The sequence below is a fragment of the Mustela lutreola genome, chromosome 13, assembly GCF_030435805.1.
Source record: "Mustela lutreola isolate mMusLut2 chromosome 13, mMusLut2.pri, whole genome shotgun sequence".
In the NCBI taxonomy this organism is placed as follows: Eukaryota; Metazoa; Chordata; class Mammalia; order Carnivora; family Mustelidae; genus Mustela; species Mustela lutreola.
The window spans coordinates 78,448,101-78,475,290 of NC_081302.1; the positions used below are offsets into that span (position 1 = coordinate 78,448,101).

Here is a 27,190-nt window from a genome sequence, read left to right on the forward strand (position 1 = left end):
GTTATGGAGTCATTCAAGATTACTATTAGCACTATTTTTGTTACAGATTTAAATGAATATTTGAGAGTTTAAGGCCTAAACCACCATTTATAAAAATCATCCCTAAGTAATCTCATTGAAAGATTTGCATTTAACTATTTAACAAATTGTCATACAGTATGTATGATGGTCATTAAAAATCATGCCTTCACAAGGGAAGCAAGGGCAAAAATGAACTATTGGGATTTTATCCAGATCAAAAGCTTTTGCATATCAAACAAAACAGTTAACAAAACCAAAAGACAACTGACAGAATGGGAGAAGATATTCACAAACGACATATCAGATAAAGGGCTAGTGTCCAGAATCTATAAAGAACTTAGCAAACTCAACACCCAAAGAACAAATAATCCAATCAAGAAATGGACAGAAGACATGAACAGACATTTCTGCAAAGAAGACATCCAGATGGCCAACAGACACATGAAAAATGTGCTCCATATCACTCGGCATCAGGGAAATACAAATCAAAACCACAATGAGATACCACCTCACACCAGTCAGAATGGCTAAAATTAACAAGTCAGGAAATGACAGATGCTGGCCGAAGATGGGGAAAAAGGGGAACCCTCCTACACTGTTGGTGGGAATGCATGCTGGTGCAACCACTCTGGAAAACAACATGGAGGTTCCTCAAAATGTTGAAAATAGAACTATCCTATGACCCAGCAATAGCACTACTGGGTATTTACCCTAAAGATACAAACGTAGTGATCCAAAGGGGCACGTGCACCCGAATGTTTATAAGCAATGTCTACAACAGCCAAATTATGGAAAGAACCTAGATGTCCATCAACAGATGAATGGATAAAGAAGAGTGGTATATATACACAATGGAATACTATGCAGCCATCAAAAGAAATGAAATCTTGCCATTTGTGATGATGTGGATGGAACTAGAGGGTATCATGCTTAGCGAAATAAGTCAATCAGAGAAAGACAACTATCATAGGATCTCCCTTATATGAGAAAGTGGAGATGCAACATGAGGGGTTAAGGGAGTAGGAGAAGAATAAATGAAACAAGATGAGATTGGGAGGGAGACAAACCATAAGTGACTCTTAATCTCACAAAACAAACTGAGGGTTGCTGGGGGGTGGGGGGGAGGGAGATGGTTGTTGGCTTATGGACATTGGGGAGGGTATGTGCTATGGTGAGTGCTGTGAAATGTGTAAACCTGGCGATTCACAGACCTGTACCCCTGGGAATAAAAATATATATGTTTATAAAAAATTTTTTTAAAAATCATGCTTTCAAAAAATTTATTATTTGAAAAATTTTAAACCTAATGAAAAATTGAAGGGACAATATAATAAACACCTATAGATTTAAGTTAAACATTTTGGACAAGAATAATTCAAAGGTGATTTTTTCAATCTTCTAATTGCATCACAACAGATAGCGATGGGCTCTCCCACTGTTTGTGACACTAAGATTGATCATTTTGTTAGCTGGTGACTACCAGATCTCTTCATATGTGAAGGTCTATTTTCTTCTCTGCAATTAGTAAATTATTCACGAGATGATACTTGGAGGTAAAAGGAATATTCTATAGTCCAACAAACTTTCACCAAATCACTTTAGTATCCATAGATGATTCTTGCCTCAATCAATTATTATACTGGAAGTCTCAAAATGCTTTTTTCCAATTCTATCATTCATTCTGCATTTATCAATTGGCAATCTTCTGTAAGGAATTCCCTCTCCCTCCCTTTTTTACTGTCAATAGGGATTCATGGATTCTTCATTTGACATATTATAATCTATTATTCTTTTTGTTGTTCAAATTGCCCCAAATTTGTCCAGTAAAAATCTCTTCAAGTCTACTCTTAATCCTTTTGAAGTAAGTTGACATCTTTGAAGACAAAATGTCACTAGAAGGCAAACAAAAAAAATTTTTTTTGAAGGCAAACAAAATTTGAGGCCTAAATAATTAAATAAGACAAACAATATTAAGACAATTCAGTAAAACTGTCCCATACAGCTTCCTGTTTTTCCAAGAGTTACTCCATCTCTCCCCTAATGGCACCACCACCAACTCAACTATTCTAGCCAGGAATCTCAGAATAATTGCAACCCTCCCTTTCCCCTCACCAATAGTTGGAGAAGGAAATAGAGTAGTTGGAGGAATGGAGCACCATTGCCTTCCAGTTCAGCTCTTCAATGTATTATGTATATACACTGTTTTTACTGCTTTCTATGACCACCTCATTATTTAAAAAAAAAATTTAAATAGTTTTAAAAATTCAAAGTGTAGGGTGCCTATGTGGCACGTCAGTTAAGCATCTGAATCTTTGCTTTGACTCAGGCTGTGATCTCAGCTCCACACTCAGCATGGAGTCAGCTTAAAAGACTCTTTTTCCCAGGGTGCCTGGATAGCTCAGTGGGTTAAGCCTCTGCCTTCGGCTCGGGTCCTGGGATCGAGTCATGATCTCAGGGTCCTGGGATCAAGCCCTGCATTGGGCTCTCTGTTCAGCAGGGAGCCTGATTCCCACCCCTCTCTCTCTCTCTGCCTACTTGTGATTTCTGTCTGTCAAATAAATAAATAATAAAAATTAAAAAAAAAAAAAAACTCTTCTTCCCTCTACCCCCCACCATGCATTCGTGTGTGTGCTCTCTTTTTCTCTAATAAATAAATATTTTTTAAAAAATATAAGTGTGAAGCTCATCAACTTTGAAAGGCAAACCAGCCAACTCCAGGTTTCAGCATAACTTACTGCACTTCTTCCAGATCTAGCCCATTCGGTCCAATGTTCTCTGATAATGGTTCCTCGTATTTTATTATAAAATCTCAGATCTGGTAGGACCGCAAAAGTTATCTAGTCCAAACACCCATCCAATACTTGAGTTTCCTATAAAACAACTCCATCAACTTGTCATTTAGGATATGCTGAAACCCTGTGTATAAGGAAAGAATCTTCTGCCTCCTACCGAATGTTTGGACAACTCCGTCTATTACAAAATTGCTCCTTATGTTACTGTGCCAAAGTGTGTCTTCTTTAGTTTGTTATCTATCAGTCACAATTCCATATCTTGGGTCACAAAGAAGTTTTGTGTCTTCCACATATTTAAAGTAGCACCCATATGGGAAGATATGCTACCCCTTCATCATTAGAAGACTGAGAACAAAACCTCAAGTTTCATTTAGTAACTAATTATAGATTTATCATTCATAAATATACCTAAACTTTTCCAGAAATTCATTATGTTTTTGACAGTGAAATATAGTATTATAAAGATTCTATCCAACTGTCCTATTTAAAGATTGGAAAAGGAAGAAATAAGGGCTCATAAGCCTGAGATTTAGAAACAAGGTCATATTCAACTTACCTGAGTTTCTATACTTTAAATCCATCCTTTCAAATTTCTAAGCAGAAAGACACAAACCCTCTTAGTTTATATAAAAGCCTTCTCCCGGGGCGCCTGGGTGGCTCAGTGGGTTAAGCCTCTGCCTTCGGCTCAGGTTATGACCTCAGCATCCTGGGATCGAGCCCCACATCAGGCTCTCTGCTCAGTGGGGAGCCTGCTTCCCTCTCTCTTTGCCTACTTGTGATCTCTCTGTCGAATAAATAAATAAAATTTAAAAAAAAAAAAAAACCCTTCTCCCAATCATTTTACTTGCCTTCCTCTAAGCCTGTTCTAGTTTGTCTCCTTACAAAGTGACACTTGTAAAAGTAAAAAGGTACTAAGATTTTATACAATAGTAGGATTACATTTTTTACTTTGTTTTTAATACATTGTCTAATGATAACAGCAAATAACTGCTTCATCTGCCCAACTCCTACCCCCACACATGTGTTTTCTAGAGATACTCTCCCCTACAATTTTCTGGAACCCATTCAAAAGTTTATAATAATAACCATATTTATACACCCAGATCCTATTCAATAGGCACAATTTACTGCACCAAGCTTGAACACCTGCACTGAGCCAGAGCAACAATAGTATGTCTCAATATATGAAATGGGTCATCTGGCCATTTGTAATCAGGGAGTACTTACAGCACTTAATTATTTACTCTATACTAGGAAATAGGCAAGTCTCTTAGAGCATGAGTTTTTAATAACACAATGTGGTTATAACACTACCAATTAATTAGGGGTAAAAATCAGTACACAAAGCCATTGTTATTACAATGCAAAATGGAATCAGCATAGAGTAAGTAGGAAAAATAATAGTTGCATGCAAACAAGAGGCATGCATAGATGCATTGTTTGAGTGTATGGACATTCTTCTGTAACAGAATTGTTCTATTTACCCAAGCACAACTTTACTCTTTTGTTTACCACTGCCAGAAGTAAACAAAAGAATGCAAGGTCAAGGTGATAGGAGTATCTAAGAACCCTCTCTGTGAGTGAACTAAATGGTAAAGGAGTAAATACATGGCTTGTTTCTATAAAATTTAGTCAAGAAATGTAGTACTTTTAGATTACAGCTATAATACAGATACATAGATCATAGAAAGTCAACAGAAACCTTGCAGTCCTCTCTCCCCAATGAAACAGCTGTTTTTATAAGAGATTTTTCATAATAAAACATTTCTCAGGAACACAACTGTGACATTGTAGCAGAAGCACTATAGGTTACTATCTACAAACAGACATTTAAGAAAATCCTCTACTAATAAACATCTCAAATTCTTCTTGACAAACACGAACTACCATAATTGGGCACTGGAGAAATAGAGAATCGCGAATGACTGAACTAGTGAGATTAATTTAATAAATATATTAAAGTATATGAAACTTAGATGGCCTTACAAGAGCTTGAAAACTTCATTTACATGCTTTATCTTATCATATTACACAAAAGATCTCCCCGGGATGAATTCATTTTACAGATGAGAGATCTGAAGTGCTCCAACAGATTAAATTGCTCAAACTCACAAAGCTAGTATATTGCACATAAGATATCAATCTCATATGTAATAATGTTATGAAAATAAAAAATAAGAGGTCTTACCTAACGAAGAAAAAATTAGTAACATTACCATTTAAAATTAAAAGTAAGACAAAACTACCCCACCCCCAATGCTGCCATTATTAAAAAGTTATAGCCAATGCAATAACATCAGATTTTCTAAAGTTGAAGTACTAGAAAAAAAAAATTAATAATAAAACTAAAAATGGGGTGCCTGGGTGGCTCAGTGGGTTAAAGCCTCTGCCTTCGGCTCAGGTCATGATCCCAAGGTCCTGGGATCGAGCCCAGCATCGGGCTCTCTGCTCAGCGGGGAGACTGCTTCCTCCTCCTCTCTCTCCTCTCTGTGTGCCTCTCTGCCTACTTGTGATCTCTGTCTGTCAAATAAATAAATAAAATCCTTTTTAAAAAAAATTAAATAAATAAATAAAACTAAAAATGTAAAAGGAAAGAGTCACAAATGCAGTAAGAATTTTTAACTAGACGGGCACCTATGTGGCTCAGTCATTAAATGTCTGCCTTTGGCTCAGGTCGTGATTCCAGGACACTGAGATCGAGCCCCGCGTTGGGCTTCCTGCTTGGCAGGAAGCCTGCTTCTCCCCCTCCCCCTCCCCCTGCTTCTGTTCCCTCTTTTGCTATGTCTCTCTCTGTGTCAAATAAAGAAAGAAAGAAAGAATTTTTAACTAGAGAGGAAGAGAAAGTTTATGGCTCTTTTAGCATCATGGTAAGGTTAATGGGGATTCACTGAACTACCCTTATTTTGGGTATTTTTTTAAAATTCAGTAACAAATAGTTAATGAAAAATTGTTAGTGTATCATAAATACTGCATGAGACAAGTAACACATAAAGCTACACATAATACTAATAAATAAAATACCTAGTAATAAACAATATACCTAGTAATAAACGATATGTAGGATCTATATGAGTAAGATTATAATGTTTTATCAAGATTCATAAAATTTGAACAAATTAAAAAAACACAACCATACTACTGAATATGGGAAGTAATTAATCAACACACTTAACACATTTAAACCCAAGTCAAAAAATACTTTTTAGAATTTGAATTGCTGTATATTTTTTTAAATTTATTTATTTAGAGAGAGAGTGTGCATGTGTACAAGCATGAGGGGGAGGGGCAGGGAGAGAGAAGAGAGAGAGAGAGACTATCAAGCATACTCCCCACTGAGGATGGGGCCCCAGGTAGGGCTCATGGGGCTTGATTTCAGGACCCTGAGATCATAACCTGAGCTGAAACGAGGAACTGGATGTTTAACATAATGAGCCTCTTGAACTGTTGATTTTAAAGTTTACTTGGAATAAATGGACAAAAACAACTACAATTTTTTTAAAGAGTAATGCAAGGGTATCTTACCATTTATTATAATCTATGACTTAAAAACAATAGGAGAATAACACAAGAATAGACAGATAAGTAGACTAGCAGAGAAACATAAGTATACATGGGAACTAGGGAAATGATAAAGGAAGCATTTCAAATCAATTGTGAAAGAATTACCCAGCAGTATTAAAAGGACCAGAAAACGAGTTAGAACCCTACGTAACATACTATTAACATAAATTTAACTGTAAAAATTTTAAAGACCTTAAAAAATTTAGAAGATCTAAGAAAAATGTATGCAATGGAGAAAAGTCAGAAGCAATAAGACAATGATGAATTTTATTACACATTAAAATTTCAGAAATGTAGAAACAAATAAAAATTAGAAATATTTGCAATATGAATAAAAAGAGTTGATATCCCATTAAACAAAACACTTTACAAAAAAATTTTAAAGAAGAATATTATAGGAAAACAGATAAAATATAGGCAATTACAAGACACTAAATAATGAATAAAAATGAAGCTATAAATTTAAGTATTAATGAAACAAATGTAAATAAAACCATGATTTCATGTTTCCTATCAAATTTGCAAAGATTAAAATAAAATCATTTTTTAAATTAAACAATAAAGATACTGATCAAGAAAGTGGCAAATATTACTCCTGTTCATTATGTATGAGATTACAAATAAGTTTGGTAAATTACCTAGAAAGAAAACTTAGTAACCTAAAGCCATTCACACACATTCCGCTCTATTAGAAAAGTAAAATATGGGGTGCCTGGGTGGCTCAGTGGGTTAAGCCTCTGTCTTCAGCTCAGGTCATGATCCCAGTGTCCTGGGATTGAGCCCCATATCAGTCTCTCTGCTCAGGAGGGAGCTTGCTTCCCTTCCCCTCTCTCTGCCTGCCTCTCCGCCTACTTGTGATCTCCCTGTCAAATAAATAAATAAAATCTAAAAAAAAAAAAAGTAAAATATAAGACCAAATACAATCAGGGTTTAAACTTTATGAGCCACAGAATAGCCTAAACAATCTTTTTTTTTTTTTTTAAAGATTTTATTTATTTATTTGACAGAAAGAAATCACAAGTAGATGGAGAGGGAGGCAGAGAGAGAGAGAGGGAAGCAGGCTCCCTGCTGAGCAGAGAGCCCGATGTGGGCCTCAATCCCAGGACCCTGAGATGACGACCTGAGCAGAAGGCAGCGGCTTAACCCACTGAGCCACCCAGGCGCCCTAGCCTAAACAATCTTGAAAAAGAAGAATAAGGCTAGAGAGAACTCACATTCCTGATTTCAAAACTTACTACAAAGCTACAGTAATCAAAACAACTCTGGTAGAGACATAAAGACAAATATATACACCAAAAGAATAGAATAAAGAACCCAGAAATAAACTCTTGCATATATGGTCAAATGATTTTTGGTAAGTGTGCTAAGGCCACTTGATATAGGAAAAGATCTTTATGACAAGTGGTTGAAGAAGTGGATATCCACATGCCAAAGAATGAAGCTGGACCACTACCTAATATCACATACAAAAATTACCCAAAATAGATTTATGACCTCAATATAAGACCTAAAACTATAAAACTTTTAGAAGAAAACAGGATGAAGGCTTCATAACATTGGACTTAGCAATGATTTCTTGGATATATAACATCAAAGGCACAGAGGACAAAACAGAACAAAACAGAAAATAGACAAAATAGCTATTAGACTTCTTATAGATTGTTTAATTGTGTATCAAAAGATAATATCCACAGAGTAAAAAGGCAACCTGCAAAATGGCAGGAAATATTTACAATTCATATATAAGGAATTAATATTCAGAATATAAAGGGAACTACTAAAACTCAACAACAAAAAATAAACCACCAATTCAAAAATGAGCAAAGCATCTGAATAGACATTTTCCCAAAGAACTTACACAATGGTCAATAAGAACATGAAAATGTACTTAATATCACCAATCATCAGAGAAATGCAAATCAAAACTAAAAGATACCACCTGATACCTATTAGGATAGCTACAATAAAAGCAAACAAAACCCAGAAAATAATATATGTTGGCAAAGATGTGGAGAAATTGGAACCCCTATGCACTGCTGGTGTAAATGTAAAATGGTATAGCCACTGAGGAAAACGGTATGCCAATTCCTCAAAAATTTAATAATAAAATTACCATATGATCCAGTAATTTCACTTCTGGTTATACACCCAAGAAAACTGACAGGAGGGTCTTGAGGAAATATTTGTATACCCATGTTCACAACAGCATTATTCACAGTAGCTATTATGTGGAAGCTACCCAAATGTCCATCAAATGATGAATGGATAAGCAAAATGTGGTCTATACATTTAATGAGATATTACTTAGCCTTAGAAAAGAAGTTCTGACATTTGCTAAAAATATGGATGAATTTTGAGAATACTCTGCTAAGTGAAATAACCATTTACAAAAAATAAATATTGTATGATTCCACTTACATGAGGTACTTAAAGAAGTAATCATAGACACAAAAAGTAGAATGGGGGTTTTCAGGGGCTGGGATGGGAATAGAAGGGGATGTTATTACTGACCAGATACAGAGCTTCTGTATTGCAAGACGAAAACAGTTCTGGAGATGGATAGTGGGATATGGCTGAACAACAATAAGAAAGTACTTAGTATTCCATAAATTGTATACTTAAAAATGACAAAATGGGTAAGCAGTAAATTTTATATTATGGGTATTTTACTGCAATTAAAAAAATGAAAAATGAAATTCTGAAAATAGAGCACTTACATTTCCCAATTTCACTCTCAATTCACACTTTCCAATTTCACTCACAAAACTGGAGCACTTACATTTCCCAATTTCAAAATGGACTTATAAAACTACAGTAATCAATACAAAGTAGTACTGGCTTAAGGACAACATCTAGATCAGTAAAACCAATCAGAGGGTGCAGGAAAAAATCCTACATTTAGGACCAACTAATTTCTTAACAAAGATACCCAGATAATTCTAAGATGCTGGGACAACTGGATATCCACAAGCAGCAAAAGAACAAAGTTGGACCCCAACTCACACAACATTCAAAATTTATCACAGACCTAAATCTAGGATTAAAATTATAAAACTCTTAGGAAAAAACACAGGAATAAGTCTGTGTGACCTTGGGTTGGATGGCAGTTTTTAGATAAAACACCAAAAGCACAAGTGGCAAAAGGAAAAATAAACACTGGATTGCAGCAAAATTAAAAAGTTCCGTGCTATAAGAACACCAATAAGTAAAAAGACAACCCAGAGTGGGAAAAATATTTGCAAATCATGTATTTGATAAGGTGCTAGTATCCAGATTTTAAAAACAACTCCTACAAGTCAATAATAAAAAGATAACCCTATCTTAAAATGAGCAAAAGATGTGATTATGTTTTCCCAAAGATATACAAATGGTCAGTAAGTATAAAACAAGATGCTCAACATCATTGTCATTAGGGAAATACAAATCAAAACCACAATGGAAAAAAAAACAACCCACAATGAGATACCATTAATACCCATAAGGTTGGCTATATTTAAAAAAAAAAAAAAAGAAGAAGAAGAAGAAGAAGAAGAAGAAGAAGAAAATATATGTTGGCAAAAATGTGAAGAAACTGGAACCCAAATTGTTCGGAAGTAGAATGGTGCAGCCGCTGTGGAAATTGTCTGGCAGTTACTCAAAAATTAAACAGAGTTACCGTATGATCTGGCAACTCCACTCCTAGCTATATACCTAAGGCAGGAACTGAAGGTAGGAACTCAAATAGTTGTACACCAATGTTCATAGCAGCATTATTTATGATAACCAAAAAGTGGTAACAACTCAAATATCTATCAACTGATAAATAACTAAACAAAATGTGATACATCCTAAATCATTGATGAACCTTGAAAACATTATGTAAAGTGAAAGAGGCCAGTCACAAAAGACCACATACTGTATGATTTCATTTAAATGAAATGTCCACTGTAGGCAAATCAAGACGCAGAAAGCAGATTTGTTGTTCTTAGAGCTAGAGGATTGAAGGGAAAGGGTAATGGCTGCTAGTGGGTACAGGGTTTCTTTTAGGAGGGCCAAAAACATTCTAAAATTAGATTGTGGTAACAACTGTACAACCCTCTGAATATACTAAAAAACAGTGGACTATACACTTTAAATAAGTAACTATAGTATGTAATTTTATCTTGATAAAGCTACAAAGAACTTTCATGGGGCGCCTGGGTGGTTAAGTAGGTTTATCAGACTCTTGACCTCAGCTCAGGTCTTGGTCTCAGGGTTGTGGGTTCAAACCCCACACTGGGCTCTGCACTGGGCATGGAGCCTATTTAAAAAAATTTTTTTAAGAACTATAAATTTGTAACTTCTTGGAAGGTATTGCTAATATTTTCTCCATGAAGACAACTGGGACTGAATTTCCCGACTCAGTACAATACAACTAGATCAAAAGTACTTTTAAACACTTTAAAATAAATAACTAGAGGCAAATGTTATCTTACATTCCAAAATGTTCTGGGATAATTATAGTACAGAATTTCACTAAGGCAAAATGTAATTGTACCGCATTCTGATCTGAGAACCAGCAAGCAAACTTACACTCAATGAGTCCAGTTACACAAAGTGCAAAAGAAATAGAGCAAAGACTCTGCATGATCAAAGTCAAAATAATAAGGTTTAAAAGTGTTAAGAGTTTTTGATTGCACTGAATACTTCAAGTACTTAAAGAATATCACGCTGAATCACCTTTTAGAATTGAATGATCCAATCCAAAAAAAAAAAAAAACAAAAAGCAGAAGAGAAACAGATAAGTATGAGAAGTATATGCTACTTTAATAGATTTCCTTATTTTTTTTCACTTATGCACCTCAAGTCTAGCTCATGTCACAAGCCTAAAGAGGATATGCAGAAGTCAGCTAGTCTTGGTTAAAACAGGATAATAGTAACTTTCAACTTCAGGATATCAGGTTTAAATTTTCAAGTAGTAGTATGGACTTATCTGTACTAACAGATTTTAAGATAAGATACAAGTGCCTGGGTGGCTCAGTCCGTTAAGCATCTGCTTTTGGTTCAGGTCATGGTTCCACGGTCCTGGGATCAAACCCTGCATCAGGCTCCCTGCTGAGCAGGGAGTCGGCTTCTCCCTCTCCCGTTGCTGCTCTCCCTGTTTGTGCTCTCTCTCTGTGTCAAATAACTAAATCAAATCTTTAAAAAAAGACGAGAAGAGAAAATGCTTGTGAATTTCTTCAGCTTTGTATCTCTCTATACAGAGTAAATACCTTCCCAAATTCTGTCCAGCAGAAATTATGCCTATGAAGAAAGAATTATTTATAACAGTATCTAAAACTTTTTGTAAGTTTCTTCAAAATTGAAATGCATCAAAATTATCTTAATAATCACCTGCCCGCTTATCTACCATGGATGATTATCTCTGCTGAACACACAGTCAAGCAATTTCATTGACAGCAGGAGCTCCAGTTTCCCAGTCTGTGGAGGTAAGCCCAGAGGTCACCTGAGACAGGTGACAAAGCACAAGGCCAAAATCAAAATCAGTGTAAAACAGAAAAAGCAAATTGGGACTTCATCAAGATAATAAATTTTTTCACAGCTAAGGAAATAGTCGACAAAACCCAAAGACAACCTACAGAATGGGAGAAGGTATTTGCAAATGTTTTATCAGATAAAGGGCTAGTATTCAAAATCTATAAAGAACCTATCAAACTCAATACCCAAAGAACAAATAATCCGGCCAAGAAATGAGCAGAAAATATGAACAGACATTTCATCAAAGAAGACATACAAATGGCCAAAGACACAAAAAAATGTTCAACATCACTCTTCATTGGGGAAATACAAATCAAAACCACAATGAGACAACCACCTCACCCCAGTCAGAATGGTTAAATTAACAAGTCAGGAAACAACAAATGTTGGTGGGGATATAGAGAAAGGGGAACACTCTTACACTGCTGGTAGGAACGCAAGCTGGTGCAGCCACTCTGGAAAACAGTATGGAAGTTCCTGAAAAAGTTAAAAACAGAGCTATCCTCCAACCCAATAATTGCACTACTAGGTATTTATTTACCCAAAAGATACGTAGTGATCCAAAGGGGCACCTACCCCCCAATGTTTACAGCAGCAATGTCCACAACAGCCAAATTATGGAAAGAGTCCACATGTCCATTGATAGATAAATGGATAAAGGAGATTTGGTATGCATATACACACACACACATACACATATATATGTATATGTATATACATACACACACACACACAATGGACTATTACTCAGTCAGCAGATGATGAATAGTTAACCATTTACATCGATGCTGATGGAACTGGAGAGTACTGCGATAAGTGAAATTAGTTAATCAGAGAAAGACAACTGTTGCGTGATTTCACTTATATGTAGAATTTAAGAAACAAAACAGAGGAGCACAGAGGAAGGCAGGGAAAAATAAAATAAGATGTAATCAGAAAGGGAGACAAACCACAGAGATTCTTAACTATCAGAAACAAACTGAGGGTTGCTGGAGGGGAGGGCAGTGAGGGAATGGGGTAAACAGGGTAATGGGCATTAAGGAGGGCATGTGATATAATGAGCACTGGGTGTTACATGCAACTGACAAATCACCGAACTCTACCTCTGAAACTAATAATACACTACATGTTAATTGACTGAACTTAAGCAAAAATAAACTAAATGTAAAAAAATAAAATAAAATAAAAAAATAAAAAGCAAGCCAAAAACAGGGAGACAGTAAAAGATGGGTGAAGATCAAAGCTGGGCAGAGAATGAAAGGATGACCAAAGCCAAGCCATAGGAAAGAGAAGGAATCATCTAAGTAAGAGTCAGTATGTTAAGTGGCTGGAGGTAGAACACATCTAGAGCATTAGTTATTTGTAATAGGAATAAAGTGTACCAGCAATATTAAGTGGGAATAGAGAAATCTGATGAAATGAACATAAGATGTAAATATAATAATGACTATAACTTTAAACATCCATGTGGCTCTTAATTTTTTCTATCCCAACAAGTAATCTAAAATACAAAGAACTATGTGGAGAAAGAAAACTCAAAGCAAAAGTTCCAAAAGAATAATCTAAACAATTCCAACTTTACAATGTATTTACCCCCATGATTCATTCAAACATATCATTACTATATCTATTCCCACTTCTTCCTTTCAGATAAGTTTTGTTTTTGGAGTGGAGATGTATAATTGGTGCAACCTTTTTATAGGACATAACACTGACCCATAGAAGAGCCTTAATCCAGGCCTATTAGAACTTATTCCTAAGAAACTGACCTGCACTTCACCAGTCCTGCATTGGGGTACCAGGGTTGTTAACAGTAACTTGTTCTTGGGCATAATGACATTTCTACGACCACTGAAAGCCACTCCCTATAGATAGAACAAGGGAGCTTCTCTTGCTACAGGAAAAACTTTACTCTTTGCCAGTGGTATCAGCAAATAACTCTGTGGGGAATTTTGGGGCCCTGGGAAGTTGTGCTCCCACCTGAGAGAATGCTGTGTGCAAAGATAGATGTAAAGGACATTTATTGCAGTGCTTTTAAGGGGCATGAAAAAGTGAAGGAATCAAAACGCCCTTCAACTGGACCAGTATATTACATCCATAAAACAGGATGATGAGCTGATGAAATGAATTGTGTTATATGCACAGATACTGATCATCAAAACATATGAACTGAAAAAAGCAAGGCACAGAATTATATACACATTATCATACAATTTGTGTTTAAGGATAATGACATATAGACCTTTCTAATTCAGACATATAACCCAGCAGCCATTAAAGAAATGAATGATAAATGTGACTTCATAAAAATAAGAGTTGCATGTGAAAAACAATAACATAGTCAAAAGATGTTTGTTCCCACAAACCATACCCAAGAAAGCTATCAGTGGAGAGCTCTGGAAAGAGGACCTGAATGGCTGGAGGAGACAGGATGACAACACTTTAGTTTGCACTCAGTAAATTTATGTTCTTTCTCATATGCATGTGTGGTATGCTCAAAATGAATAAAGTATTACAATAAATTTTAAAATCTATCCATAAATATAAATGCTTCTTTATGTATACACACGAGGAGCTGCTGACAATTATTACTCTAAAAAGAAAGACTTAGATTTTCCTAGTTATCCTTATGTACTGACTGAATTTTTTATTATGAGGATATATGAATTTCATATCCTTATCTTATTTGATAATAAAAAGACAGTTGTTTAAAGTATATAACTTTTGACCCTGAAATTCTACTTCAAGGACACTGCATACATATTTTCTAAAAGGCCCTTTGATAACTGTAATGGTTAAAATTTGGAGACTACTTAAATTTTTTCTATCACTAGAGAACTGGTTCACTAGATACATATTTATATTCATATATACGTAATGCCCATAATAATTAAAACTTAATTATAGCTATATTTACTAATGGGAAAAGATGCATAATATTCTTGAATGAAATAAAGGTAAGATCACACTAGATTTCATTAATCTCTACTTATATTCACAGCATTATCTGTGAAGATGATAAAATAGTAACTGTCTTTAGGGCTTTTAGTTTCTGTATACATTTCTGGACTACAAATTTTCTACAATGTACCTATATCACTCTTATAATCAGAGGGGAAAAAAAGCTATTTTATTTAAAAAAATAAAGAACTACCTTGAATAGCATGGAATGAATGAACAAATAAGGAAATAGCAAGCTAGTATCTACAGGTTTAGCTTCAATAATACAGCCAATGTGGAACCAAAGATGGAAGTAAAGATTCTCACTGCTTGGCCTTGAATGATAAAGCTACCCATAAAAGTACCACAAAACATTTTGGATAAAACCTACAAAGTGAGTTATAATTTCAGCTCTAGGGTCCAAAAATCTTTCACTGAATTTTCCTTTTGTTTAGCATACATTACTTAACCCAAACATTTCATCATCTCCCTTCCCTGTGTGTGCCATACAGTATGCCTATCGCTCCTGAAAACACTCTCTAATTGGTTGTTATACTTTTACCTACAAAGCCCTGGTTTTTCTCCAAGTTGTTGTGTACATACTGCGTAAATCCTGTTGCACGATGGGGTTGATCCTGAGTTTTCTCTTCCTTCTCAGGACTCAACTTATTGGCCTGGATGGACATTATTTTTTTCTACATTCTAACCTAGGACCTCTTCTCATTCTACACTTTCCCTAGACAATTTTAAGATCGCTCGAAGCTTCAAGTACCTGGTAACTCCCAAGTTTACCTCTACCCAGATCTATCTCTCGCATGTATCTGCCTAATGAACATTTCTTCTTAGACGTTTAACAGGTACACAAAATTCAATACAACAAAACAAACTTGCTCCTCTTACTGTTTTGGCTATCTGTGTGAACGGCAATATGCTGCTGCTCACACCAGAAACCTAAGCCTCATCCATGGTTCTTCTTTTCCTCCTCTCTCACTTCCAAGAAATTAACAAGTCCTTTCAATTGTTCCTCATTCTCTGGGTCATTTCCTAATTCCAGCCTCTCTCACCTAGAATACTGTCACATTCTCCTTACCCCATGTTCCCTGTAGTTATTCTGAATGTGTTGCCAAGCAATCTTTTAAAAATGATTAATCTGAACTTGTTACTATTTAAAATCCTACAAATGGTCCTCATTGTCTTCAGAATAAAGTACGAAGTCCATGACATGATTTCCAAGACTCCACTTACTTCTCCAACTTAATTTTTTATACTTCTCACCTCACCTGTTACTACTCTCTAAGATCTGGCACTGAAATCCTTTCAATTCCCTCACTATACTATCTTTCCTTCATATCTCTATAAATGCTACTCGGAGGTGGTTCCAAAGGGTCCTGAAGAGAACTTTAGCCTTCCCACCTACAACATGATACAAAGTTTCTGAGATCAATTCAAATAAATAATTTAAGTTAAAATTTATTACACACCATACAACCCCTACCACACTCCCTTTTCAACAAAATAGAAGCCCCTTCCTTTATAAAGAATTTCCAGGGGCGCCTGGGTGGCTCAGTGGTTTGGGCTGCTGCCTTCGGCTCGGGTCATGATCTCAGGGTCCTGGGATCAAGCCCCGTGTCAGGCTCCCTGCTCCGCAGGAAGCCTGCTTCTTTCTCTCTCTCTCTCTCTCTCTCTGCCTGCCTCTCTGCCTACTTGTGATCTCTGTCTGTCAAATAAATAAATAAAATCTAAAAAAAAAAAAAAAAAAAAAGAATTTCCAGAACCAGATGCTACCCCTCTAGCTTGCACAGTAACTCCCCAACACTCACTCACTCTTATGTACTGCCCATTCACTTGTGTAACTTCTAATTATCTTTCAAGTCGCAACTGAAATATCATCCTTAAACCCCCAAGAGCAGATCAGGAACCCATATGGCAAACTATATATTTTCCCCTATCTCAGCCCTATCCCACTATGCTTTAATTACCTTTTTACTTGCCTGTATCCCTCAAAAGTCTGTAAGTTCCCTAAGGACCAATGGCCTATTGACTGCTGAATCACCCATATCTGGCACAGAACCTGGCATATTAGATGTTCAGCAAATAGTCACCAAATAAATTAAAAACATTTTTAAAAATTTTACCAAAAAGAAAACAAAACAAACAACTACAGCTAAAGAGGAACTATAATGAAATGTCAGATATCTGAATGATCTGATTTTACATTTAAAAGGATCTTCAATGTTAAGTTAGCATTAGAAAACAAATTATAAGCTTGACATTATTTTAAAAATTGCATATGAACTGAATTTTTTGCAAACTGAGTCCCATGATACACTAGGAGAGCTCATGTAGTTAAAGAAAATGAAAAAAAAAAAAAAACTCCACATAAATTTATTCTATATGAACTTAAATTTTCACAATTGGCTTTCCTTAAAACAGAAGCCTTATAAAAATCATTTTTTCAATACTTAACTCTGCTTTCCCCAGAAATATGACTTGCTTAACATAAAATATAATATCACTGATGGACAAGTTTTAGTTTTTTCTTAATCCCTTTAGTTCTCTGAACAGCCTCTAAATACAGATGTCTAGAAACATACAGACTGAGCCCTGCATCATGATGTCAAGAATTCCTCTCCTTGGAATGATTATTTGTTACAATTCGTGAGCTATAATAAAACTATAGATTTTAAAGAACTGTCTAGGGAGAGGAGAAACTGAGTTACCTAGAGTAGTAGTAGCCTAAATAATTTTGTATTCATACAACAAAATTAAACTTCAAATATCAAATAACCATGGAATTTAAACAAAAATGTCAACTCTGGTCCCAAGACTAATTATATTTTCCTTAAATTTATAAATATAGGTTTGATCCCCTCTTAAATTGATTTATTTACAAGGTATATTTCAGAAAATATCTTTATCCTTTGTAATGGTTCAATTTTTCAAATACCTGGGACTTATATTTGGTTCAGATGATTAACAAAGTTTGCCCTGCCTCTGGCTTTTGGGTTTCTTCAATTCTTTTCCTGGTTTCAAACTTTGCTTGTCTGAGTATTTTCATAAGATGCTCTTCTTTTAGTGTCCTATAATATGCTCAAGTTTTTAATTTCAGCGAACTTAAAAGGAAGACTTTCAACTATGAATTTCATGTACACCAAAAATAAAAAAAACATTCAATACCTGTCAACATTTGGCAAAGTGCCAGGAACTGAGGGGAACACAATTACTGCCCTAGAGGAAATCTATAATATCTAACCCATAAACATTCACCAGAAAGACCCAAAGGACATATAAACATTAACCACATATACACTGAAGTAGTTACATAATACCTCTATGAAGGACTGAATATGTTGTGTGGAGTGATGAGTGAAGAGGGAATTATTGGAGTTGTATGTTAAGATAAAGCAGTTAGGATTTCCGAACCTAAATGTTAGAACCCACTCCAGTTGGGAGATAAAATTTTCAGCACAAGTAGAAATAACACAAATGTCCACCAACTGATGAATGAGTAAACAAAATGTGTTATATCCATACAATGCAATATTATTCAACCATAAAGGCAATGAAATACTGATACATGCACAACACAGATGAACCTTATAGACATTATGCTAAGTAAAAAACAAAATAAAGCCACACACTGTATAATTCCATTTATATGAAATGTCCACAATAGCCAAATCCATAGAAAAAGTATATTAGTGGTTGCCAGAAGCTGGAAAGACAAGGATGTGCAGTGATGGCTAACTGATAGGGGGCTTCTTTTTGGAATAATAAAAATGTTCTGGTATTAGATAGGGGAAGTAAGTGCACAGCCTTGGAAACATACTAAAAAGCAGCGGATTGTATACTTTAAAAAGGTGAATGAGGGGCACCTGGGTGGCTCAGTCATTAAGGGTCATCAGGTCATGATCCCAGGGTCCTGGGATAGAGCCCTGAGTCGGATTCCTGGCTCTGTGGGAACCCTGCTTCTTTCTCCCTCTGCCTGCCGTGCACTCGCTCACGCTCTCTCTCTCTCTCTGTCAAGTAAATAAATAAAATCTTAAAAAATAAAGTAAAAGGGTGACTGTTATGGTATGTAACATATCTCAATTTAAAAAAAAATTTTTCCTGCCATAACACATCTGAAGGACATGACATTAATTCCGTCAGTAAAGGCAGCTTACTACAAATGGATGGTTTTGTGACTTTGACAACAACTGTACTTAAGAACCTTGAGAATCATGACACTAATGGGTCTTCAAGCATCAAGATCAAAATAATAGCTGAAGGTCACTTTTTAGTGACAACATCAAGAACTTTCTTGAAGTAATAAGAGATACCTAAAGACAAAAAATATCTTAGTAGTTTCTAAGTAACAAAGAAATGACCAAGGCCTACCTAAGCTGTGTGAAGGAAAGGATTTACAAACTGTTCTGAAGGAAGAAAGGACAGTAGGATTTTCATTCTCTAGCTAAGAACAGAAAAAGAATTTAAAAAAGAATAGACAATGAGGATTGGATTCAACAGCAAAAGGCACTACAAGAAAGATGACACCAGCCACGGAGAATATCTGTTTCTCAACACTGATTTAGTACACACAGTTGCAACTTACATATGGGTCATATTTCAAATGTTTATACATGATAATTCTGACCACATTTGCTAAGAGAAATAATTTTTGAAAAAGCAGGTAAGTTTGCAAATGCCTACAGTAATTTATCATAATCTGTCATTATTTCTATTTTTCTAGCTGAAATCCAGCCTGCTGGAAGCCATCTCCCCACCTCCCTCCCATCTCTTCATACATCAGATTCCAACAACAGAAATTCCCCCTCCAATCTGTTGTCACCACCATCTTGCAGCATAGAAAATTCTGACTTCCTACTCCTCATGGAGGTGAGACCACGCTAAAATCACCTGCTATTAGAGTTATAATCAAAATGGAGTTTTGCCATGGGAGCTTTACCTATGAGAGATCATTCTTAAATCAGACAGCTGAATTTCAGAGGCTGCCCATACTCTGATTCAGCAACATTCATGTGATGGAAAACGGCCACACAGAGAATTAAGGTGTTTGCTGTTAAGTAACGGAAACGTCATCATGTCCGGTGGGTACAATGGACCATCTGTAGTGTGTGTACATAATACAACATGCACAGCAGGAGCTCAAAGGCGAAAAGGTGTGGGGAGGTAATGTGTGAGAAGAAAAATTCAAACACACAAAATCTACTGGGGTCTGTAAGCAGACAATAAGAAAGCACCCTTCTTTATCCCAGTCATCTTAAAACACCCTTTCTGATGAGCTCTTCCCCATCAAGTCAAACAAAATTTTGCCATCTTTGAAAGGCTTTCCTTGAAAACCCTAAACAGTTGGAGCTATCCATTTCTGGGTTCCAATCGCACCTTGTATTAATTATTATAGTGCTTATTACATTGCTGCAGTTTATTTACATTGGTTTCCCCAGTAGATACCTCCTCAAATAATGAAATATTTTACTCATCTTTGTATTCCCAATACTTTAGACAGTGCTCAGCATATAAAGGGGTCCAATAAATATTGGTTAATGAATGACTGAACAGATTTCTTCAAATGTTCAAAGAAAGAGCAAAACTAAAAATCAAATAAACAAATTCCAGATTAATTAATTTGCCAGTCTTGCTACTAACAAAATGGAATTTAAACATGAAACCTCAAAGTGGTTTCAACCAGTGGCTCTGAATGCACTGAATACCCAGGGCAGATAAAGTCAACAGTAAGCAGACATAAAGTGCATAGTAAATACTTTGCTAGTCCCTTTCTATCTCATTTTTAAAAAGTTATAAGGAATACTCCTTATTGGGCATGCAAAATCCCCAACAATGGGTATACATTTTGTATCTTGGCATTTCTGACATCTAAAGAAATATTTAAAACAAATTGAACACAGATACAGAATTCAGTAATATCTGGAAGAAAAACTATTAGATTCCTTCAGGGGAAACAAAGGGTTCCACCAAGTTCTGATCATAATTAAGGAATTAAAACTGAATTAAAGCTCCCATGCAGACTAGATCAGAAGAGTCCCTTGTGCTAGCCACCAAATGAATGGTTCACAGAAGTGGAAGCAAGCACTAGCCTATAAATCCCAACAACTGCAGAGCTAAAGATGATGGAATGCTATAGCAGTATAAGGCAGGTAAAGTAGCCGGTAAGTCTTTGGAAGTTGACCTAACTTCTTTTAGCCAGTTGGCGAGAACCCACAGTAAGACGTGACACAAGAAACATAAAAATGTGGGCGCCTGAGTGGCTCAGTGGGTTAAAGCCTCTACCTTTGGCTCAGGTCATGATCTCAGGGTCCTGGGATTGAACCCCACATCAGGCTCTCTGCTCAGCAAGGAGCCTGCTTCCCCCTCTCTCTCTCTGCCTGCCTCTCTGCCTACTTGTATCTCTCTGTCAAATAAATAAATAAAATCTTAAAAAATATATATATATATCATTGTCTAAAGTAAAATTTTAGTGGCTGTTTACCTCATCTTGCAAAAGTATTATATTTTATATTCATAATTTTTACTTTCTGAAATCATAATACTAGGAAAGACCTTAAAATTTTCAACTCAAATCCTCTATTCTTACAAATAAGTAAACCAAGGGCTACAAAAGGCAAGTCATACTGGTAAGCAGAGGCAGAATCCAAACTCAAAGTCAGTTTTCTAGTCTCCCCGACTAGAAAACTGACTTTGAGTTTGGATTCAAGAGTTTTTCCCACTAGATTAAGAACTGTCTTATCATAACATGCCTTATTAGAGTTAGATTCTCCCTCCACACATGTATATGTATGTGTGTGTATATTTATACACATAAAATGTATGTGTGTATGTATAGATACACCCACATACCTACATACATACTCGTGGCACTGGGAAAAACCAGGGCTGTTCAGAAATATATTTAAAAAGTATACCAGTTAATTGAAAAACCTAGTCCTATGATAAGGTATTCATGTTTTCTGAATGACCCATTAAAACACCAAATCTCCATGTCTAGGTTTATATTTACCTTAATATATTAATTATATAAGGCATAATGATTAAGCACATGGGCTCTGGAGTAAGAGACCTCTTTGTAACCCCTAACTGCAGCTCTGACATTTAATCAGTTGTATGACCATTGACAAATTTAACCTTTCTAACTAATTTAAACTTTCTTACAGTTTCCTCACCTGTAAAACTGAAAAACAGAACTGACCTGATATGGTATTCATGAGGGTTAAACAGATGATAAACGTAAAGGACTTTGCCAAGAACTTAGATCTTATTCAATAATTTAGTTGTTATCAATATTACTGCCTACTAATCTGAGGGTTGCCTACAAAAGTGCCCCAACAAAAGTTTTCTTTATAGTTCTTACTCTCTCTCACAGAAACACACACAATCCCAATTATATATTATCTGTTCTTCTGAACATAGAGTGTAGCAAACTGACAACACTGTTCAAGAGAATTCCTTTTGCTTTTCTTTTTTAGAGATCAAACTCTTATCTCAAATTGATTTTTAAATTCTAGAAATGTCCATTCCCTATAATGAGAGTTTAGAATTTAAAAATACAAATTGTTTTCTGTCTTCTTGCACCTTTCCATTTTTTGGACAAAATGAGTTTGGCTGCCTAAATTCTGCGAAAGGAAATGCAATTGTCTCAGAAAGAAAATGAATCTCCTTGCTTCCTACTGAGTACCCTTTTGGTGTTCAGACACAAAGGACACACTCTATCTCATTTATGGTGACAGTGAGAACAAATTATTTCCAAGATTTATTGTGTACTTATGTTTTAACTCTAAAATTAACACAATTATAAAGAGACCTTTATGGATACATATATTCATGCCTCAAATAAAGTATTTCCTCCTTCCCCACATTCCCTATAATGCGGAGTTTATCATAAGTATAGGATACTAGCAGGACAGTATTAATTCTTTAAGTCAAAGCAACAACCTTTTGAGCTGTTTTGTTTCCTAAAAATAATTTAAGAAGCTAAGTCATCTGGTTTAAATTCTTTTACTATGTATTCATGTTCTGTGATGCTTGTTGAAAAACTGAAAGGATATAACATTTACATACGTTAATTTTAATAGTAAAATATGTCTAAACAAAACCTATTTTATTGTAAATCTCTGGATTCTCTTTGAAGGTCTTATTCTCTGGGTTCCTAGAGTAAAACTGCAATTTCAGTTACAGAATGTATAATTTAATTTGAAAGTAAATCAATACTAGAAACAAATTATTTCATCATCATCTTTTTACAAAGATTAAACAGCCACAAATTTTATTTTACCAGGACTAAAATGCATTAAATTACATTTCACTGACATAAGATCAAAAGAACCTCATAAATATAAAGCTGTATTTTACCAGAGTGAGGTTATAAGAAGCCAAACCAAAAATATTCCCTCTGGAAAACAAAAACTGTCTTAAGTAATTTTAAAACTCTCTTGACATTTGATGCTTTTTTATTTTTTTAAGGTTCATCTTATAAACAAAATCATTAAAGGTTGCTAGAAAACAAGCCTAAAGAATTAAAAATAAAGTTATTTTTTCCAATAAGCAATGCTACTTTTTAGCTATCAAAAATGACTAAGAAGTGTTCACATACTATATACATTTGGCTATTTTTAAGTTGTTTAATTCTTCTAAAATTACTCTTGGTCTAAAATAAACCTAACCATGAGATATAAAATGTGGTTATAAGTACCACTTGCCAATAAAAAATACCATAGTTTTAAAATAAAATACAAAATCAAAGTTAATAAATGTATGTTTTATTAGCTTAAACCGGTAATTTATGAAAACAGAACTGGCTTCTCTCAGAGATTAAAATAATTTCCAGTCACCAGAATTTTATAAAACAGATGACAGACTAGTCAAATATACTACTATGCCTAATCTCATGGGATTGGGGATTTTCTGAATATGCCCCAAATTACATAATATTGGGGGAAAGGGAGATGGTTTAAGGCTTTTGGAAAAATATTATATGAGGATCATTTTTAAAATATGCTGGAATTCTTCAATAAAAAGTATAAAGAACAGAGTCAACGGTAGGTATCTCCAGACGCTGATTTCTCAAATGTCACCAGATTATCCATTCCACTAAGAAGTACTTTTAAATATCTGCAGCACACAGAGTATCAAGTTTTCAAATCCGAAGCTTTTACAGATATCTGTCCTGCTTTTACTGCTCCATATTAACACTGAAATGCACATACCCAATTTATTAGAATCACTATCTTCCTCTAAAAGTCCCTTTTTATTTTAAAAAGATCTCACTAAATCTAAGAAAAATGTTGAATTAAAATAAACACTTCTTTTTCCAGTATCCAGAATATTAAAATATTTATAAATATGGCTCCCCCAACTTACTTCGGCTTTATGAATGGTTTCATTTTTTCAGTGCTAATATAGTTGTGAACATACCCTCCTACCTAATGTGGAAAAAAAAGCAATTATTTTAAACCTTGAAGAGCAGCTAACAAATTAACAGTGATATTCAAGTAAACCTACTTTGTTTACACTGAAATCTCAAGATTATATAATAAGCTCTGACATTATCTTCCGAGCAATTTTCTATACTGTCAAAGGCAACAGAGACAACATACGTTTTAACAAGAGGAAAACAAGGAGTTAATAAAATATATCTTCCCCTCAACTAAGAATTGCCTTCTCTTTTGTCAATATTACACGACATTCATCTACTGACAAAGGAAAAAATGAACACTTCACTTGCCTGCTTAAGAAACTAAATTGGGAGCATTATCAGTCATAGACTTAATTAAGTTATTTCTAGGGGAAAATATTTAAAGCAAAGAGGCTATTTACAGTTCACTGCCAACTGCTAAATTTTGGGGGAACAGGCCTGAACAAAATAGTCCCTATTTGTCCCTTGCCTTTTTCCCCACCACCCACCCTGCACCAAACCCCCATTGTTCTATCTAAAACTCACAGGTTAATGATATCTAAATAGCAACTGCTACATTTATGTTACAGATCATCACTACGAAGAACTCTTCAGCATCACATTTACTTGCTGCTTTCTTTCCCCCAAATAAAATCCAAATTTGGTAATAAATCAATTACAAACTGGTGGGGGAAAGGATCACAGCTTCCCTTCCAGACTGATGGATGTCACTCCAGAGGCGTGAGGAAATCTCCTAGAAGGTTACCATAATAAATCGAAACCCCCCGCCGAAAATCATTTAAACTGACGTTTTACTACAATTTTTTTTTTTTAATCTATAACCGAAACCCTTGAAAAGTATACAGCCCATGGAGCAGAAGCTCCTTTTCCCTATTCGCCACCAAAGTAGAACACAGAAGCAGCAGCAGCACGCAGGATTTCGAGTGGGTTTGGATCCCTCGTACACCACTTCCTCCCCAAACCTGGCTAGCAGGGCCAGATGCTGGTGTCGAGGAAGTGGGAGACCGGCACGCCGGCGCCCCGCTCTCCCTCCGGGCTACCTGCCTCGGCCTGCGGGAGCGCCGCCCAGCGCGGACACTGGCAAAGACACAAACACTCACCCATCTTTCCTCTTGGCTTTGTAGACGTGACCATAAGTGCCTCGGCCAACTTTGCAGCCCTCGTATTCAAACAGGTCCTCGACCCGCTCCCGCTCGCTGCTCAGCTTCACTTTAAAGTCATAGTCCATTGTCACAGCCTCCGGGGCCGGGGAGCTGGGTCGGGGGGCCGGGGGACAGGGGTGGGGACCGGGGAAGCTCCGGCAGCCGCAGCCCCCGGGAACCCGCCCGCTCTACACCCGGCGGCCGCAGCACCAGCCCGACTGATGCGGCAAGAGCAGGAGGAGGCCCCGCGAGAGCGCCGGGGACATCCAGGGGGATAGCGGGGCAGAGGCCGGCCGAGAGCGTGGGGGGACGGGGAGGTTCCCCCGGGCGAAGGAGAGCAGAGGGACGAGGGCTGGGGGTGGGGAGCGGCGTCTCTGCCCTTGTCCCCGCGGGCTCCCGGGGCGCCGGCTCTCCTGCTCGCTCTTGCCGCGCGTTCTGCTCCCGCTGCGGGGAGCGGCGGGGCGGCCGCAGCCGGCTCTCCTTCTCTTACACTCGCACTCACGCCTCACCCTCTCACACACACGCTCACACTCACTCACTCACTCACTCTCTCTCCCATACACTCAAACAGAAAGGCAGCGCCGCACAACAGCCGGTAACCTCCTCAGAGAGAGGAGGGAGGGAGGGGACTCGCGGAACACGGCCACGGCTGTCGCAAAAACGTCGCGAAGGCTCGGGTTGCCTCCGGGCCTCCCTGCAGCTTGGTCCGCGGCGCCGGTCCGGTCTCGCCGGAGCCCGCACCTCGAGGACACGGTGCAAGAAGCAGGGTAGCCACTGCCCAAAGCTGCCGCCAGACGCACCACGTGGACTGTCCCGACGCCGGCCAGGGCCCTAGACTACAATGCCCAGAATGCACAGGCCACCGCCGTTGCCGCCCCTTCTATGACTCCACCCCACACAGTGGTAATACGGGAACGTTGCATGCTGGGATCAGTAGTCCAAAGGGAGCTGAGTTTCAATAGCTTGGAGGAAAAACAATTTTTATTTTATTGCAATATCGCTAGAGTGTGATTTGGGCCATAAAATTAAACAGAGAAATTTACGTGCGAGGGAGGCTAGTTTGCATTAGAACCACATTTTGTTCCCCTGCCGAACTCCAGATGCTAAAAGGCATCATCATTATCAAAAAGTCTGTATGTTTGTAAACACCTCGCGGAATATTATTTGGTGTATTCTTGTCGTTCACAATCTGATAAGGGCTGCATAATGATACTAACATATTGACACATATTACAAACATGAGTGAAAGGCTCTGGATTTCAGCTCAGGTCATGATCTCGGGGTCATGAGATTCAGCCCCAGGTTGAGCTCTGCATTGGGTGTGGAGCCTGCTTAAGATTCTCTCTCTCTCTCTCTGCGGGACTCCTGGGTGGCTCAATTGGTTAAGCGGGTGCTTTCGGATCAGGTCGTGATACCAGCATCCTTAGATCAAGTCTCACATCAGGCTCCTTGCTCGGATGGCAGCCTGCTTCTCCTTCTGCCTCTGCCTGCCACTCTGTCTCCCTGTTTGCTCTCTTTCTCTCTTTGACAAATAAAGACGTAAATCTTAAAAAAAAAAAAAAAAAAAAAATCCCTCTCCCTTTCCCCACTCTTTAAAAAATTCTAGTTTTAAGATGTACAATGTGATGTGTGTGTATATGTTTGTATACACACACACACATACATATACACAGACATAAATAGTATTATTATAGTCAATCTAATTAACAGCATTATTTCTATCAGTAATCCTGGGGCAGGAAAGGAAGCCAGCCTTGGACTAGGGCTGAAAACGGCCTTCTTCCCTCTCTGAAGCTAGGGTGGAGTTG

The 27,190-nt window shown here is 36.8% G+C and overlaps 1 protein-coding gene across 2 annotated transcripts in view; it reads right to left on the reverse strand.

Annotated features, from left to right (window-relative positions):
* CDK8 (cyclin dependent kinase 8) overlaps positions 1 to 26,163 on the reverse strand; it is a 136,203-nt gene extending 110,040 nt beyond the window's left edge. Inside the window, exon 1 of one of the 2 annotated variants that reach the window (XM_059143842.1) lies at positions 25,341 to 26,163. In XM_059143842.1, the coding sequence (XP_058999825.1) occupies positions 25,341 to 25,468 (128 nt within the window). In that variant the 5' untranslated portion in view covers positions 25,469 to 26,163. The remainder of the gene's footprint in view (positions 1 to 25,340) is intronic. The other variant, XM_059143841.1, reaches the window with a different exon arrangement.
* Between the last annotated feature and the right edge of the window lie 1,027 nt (positions 26,164 to 27,190).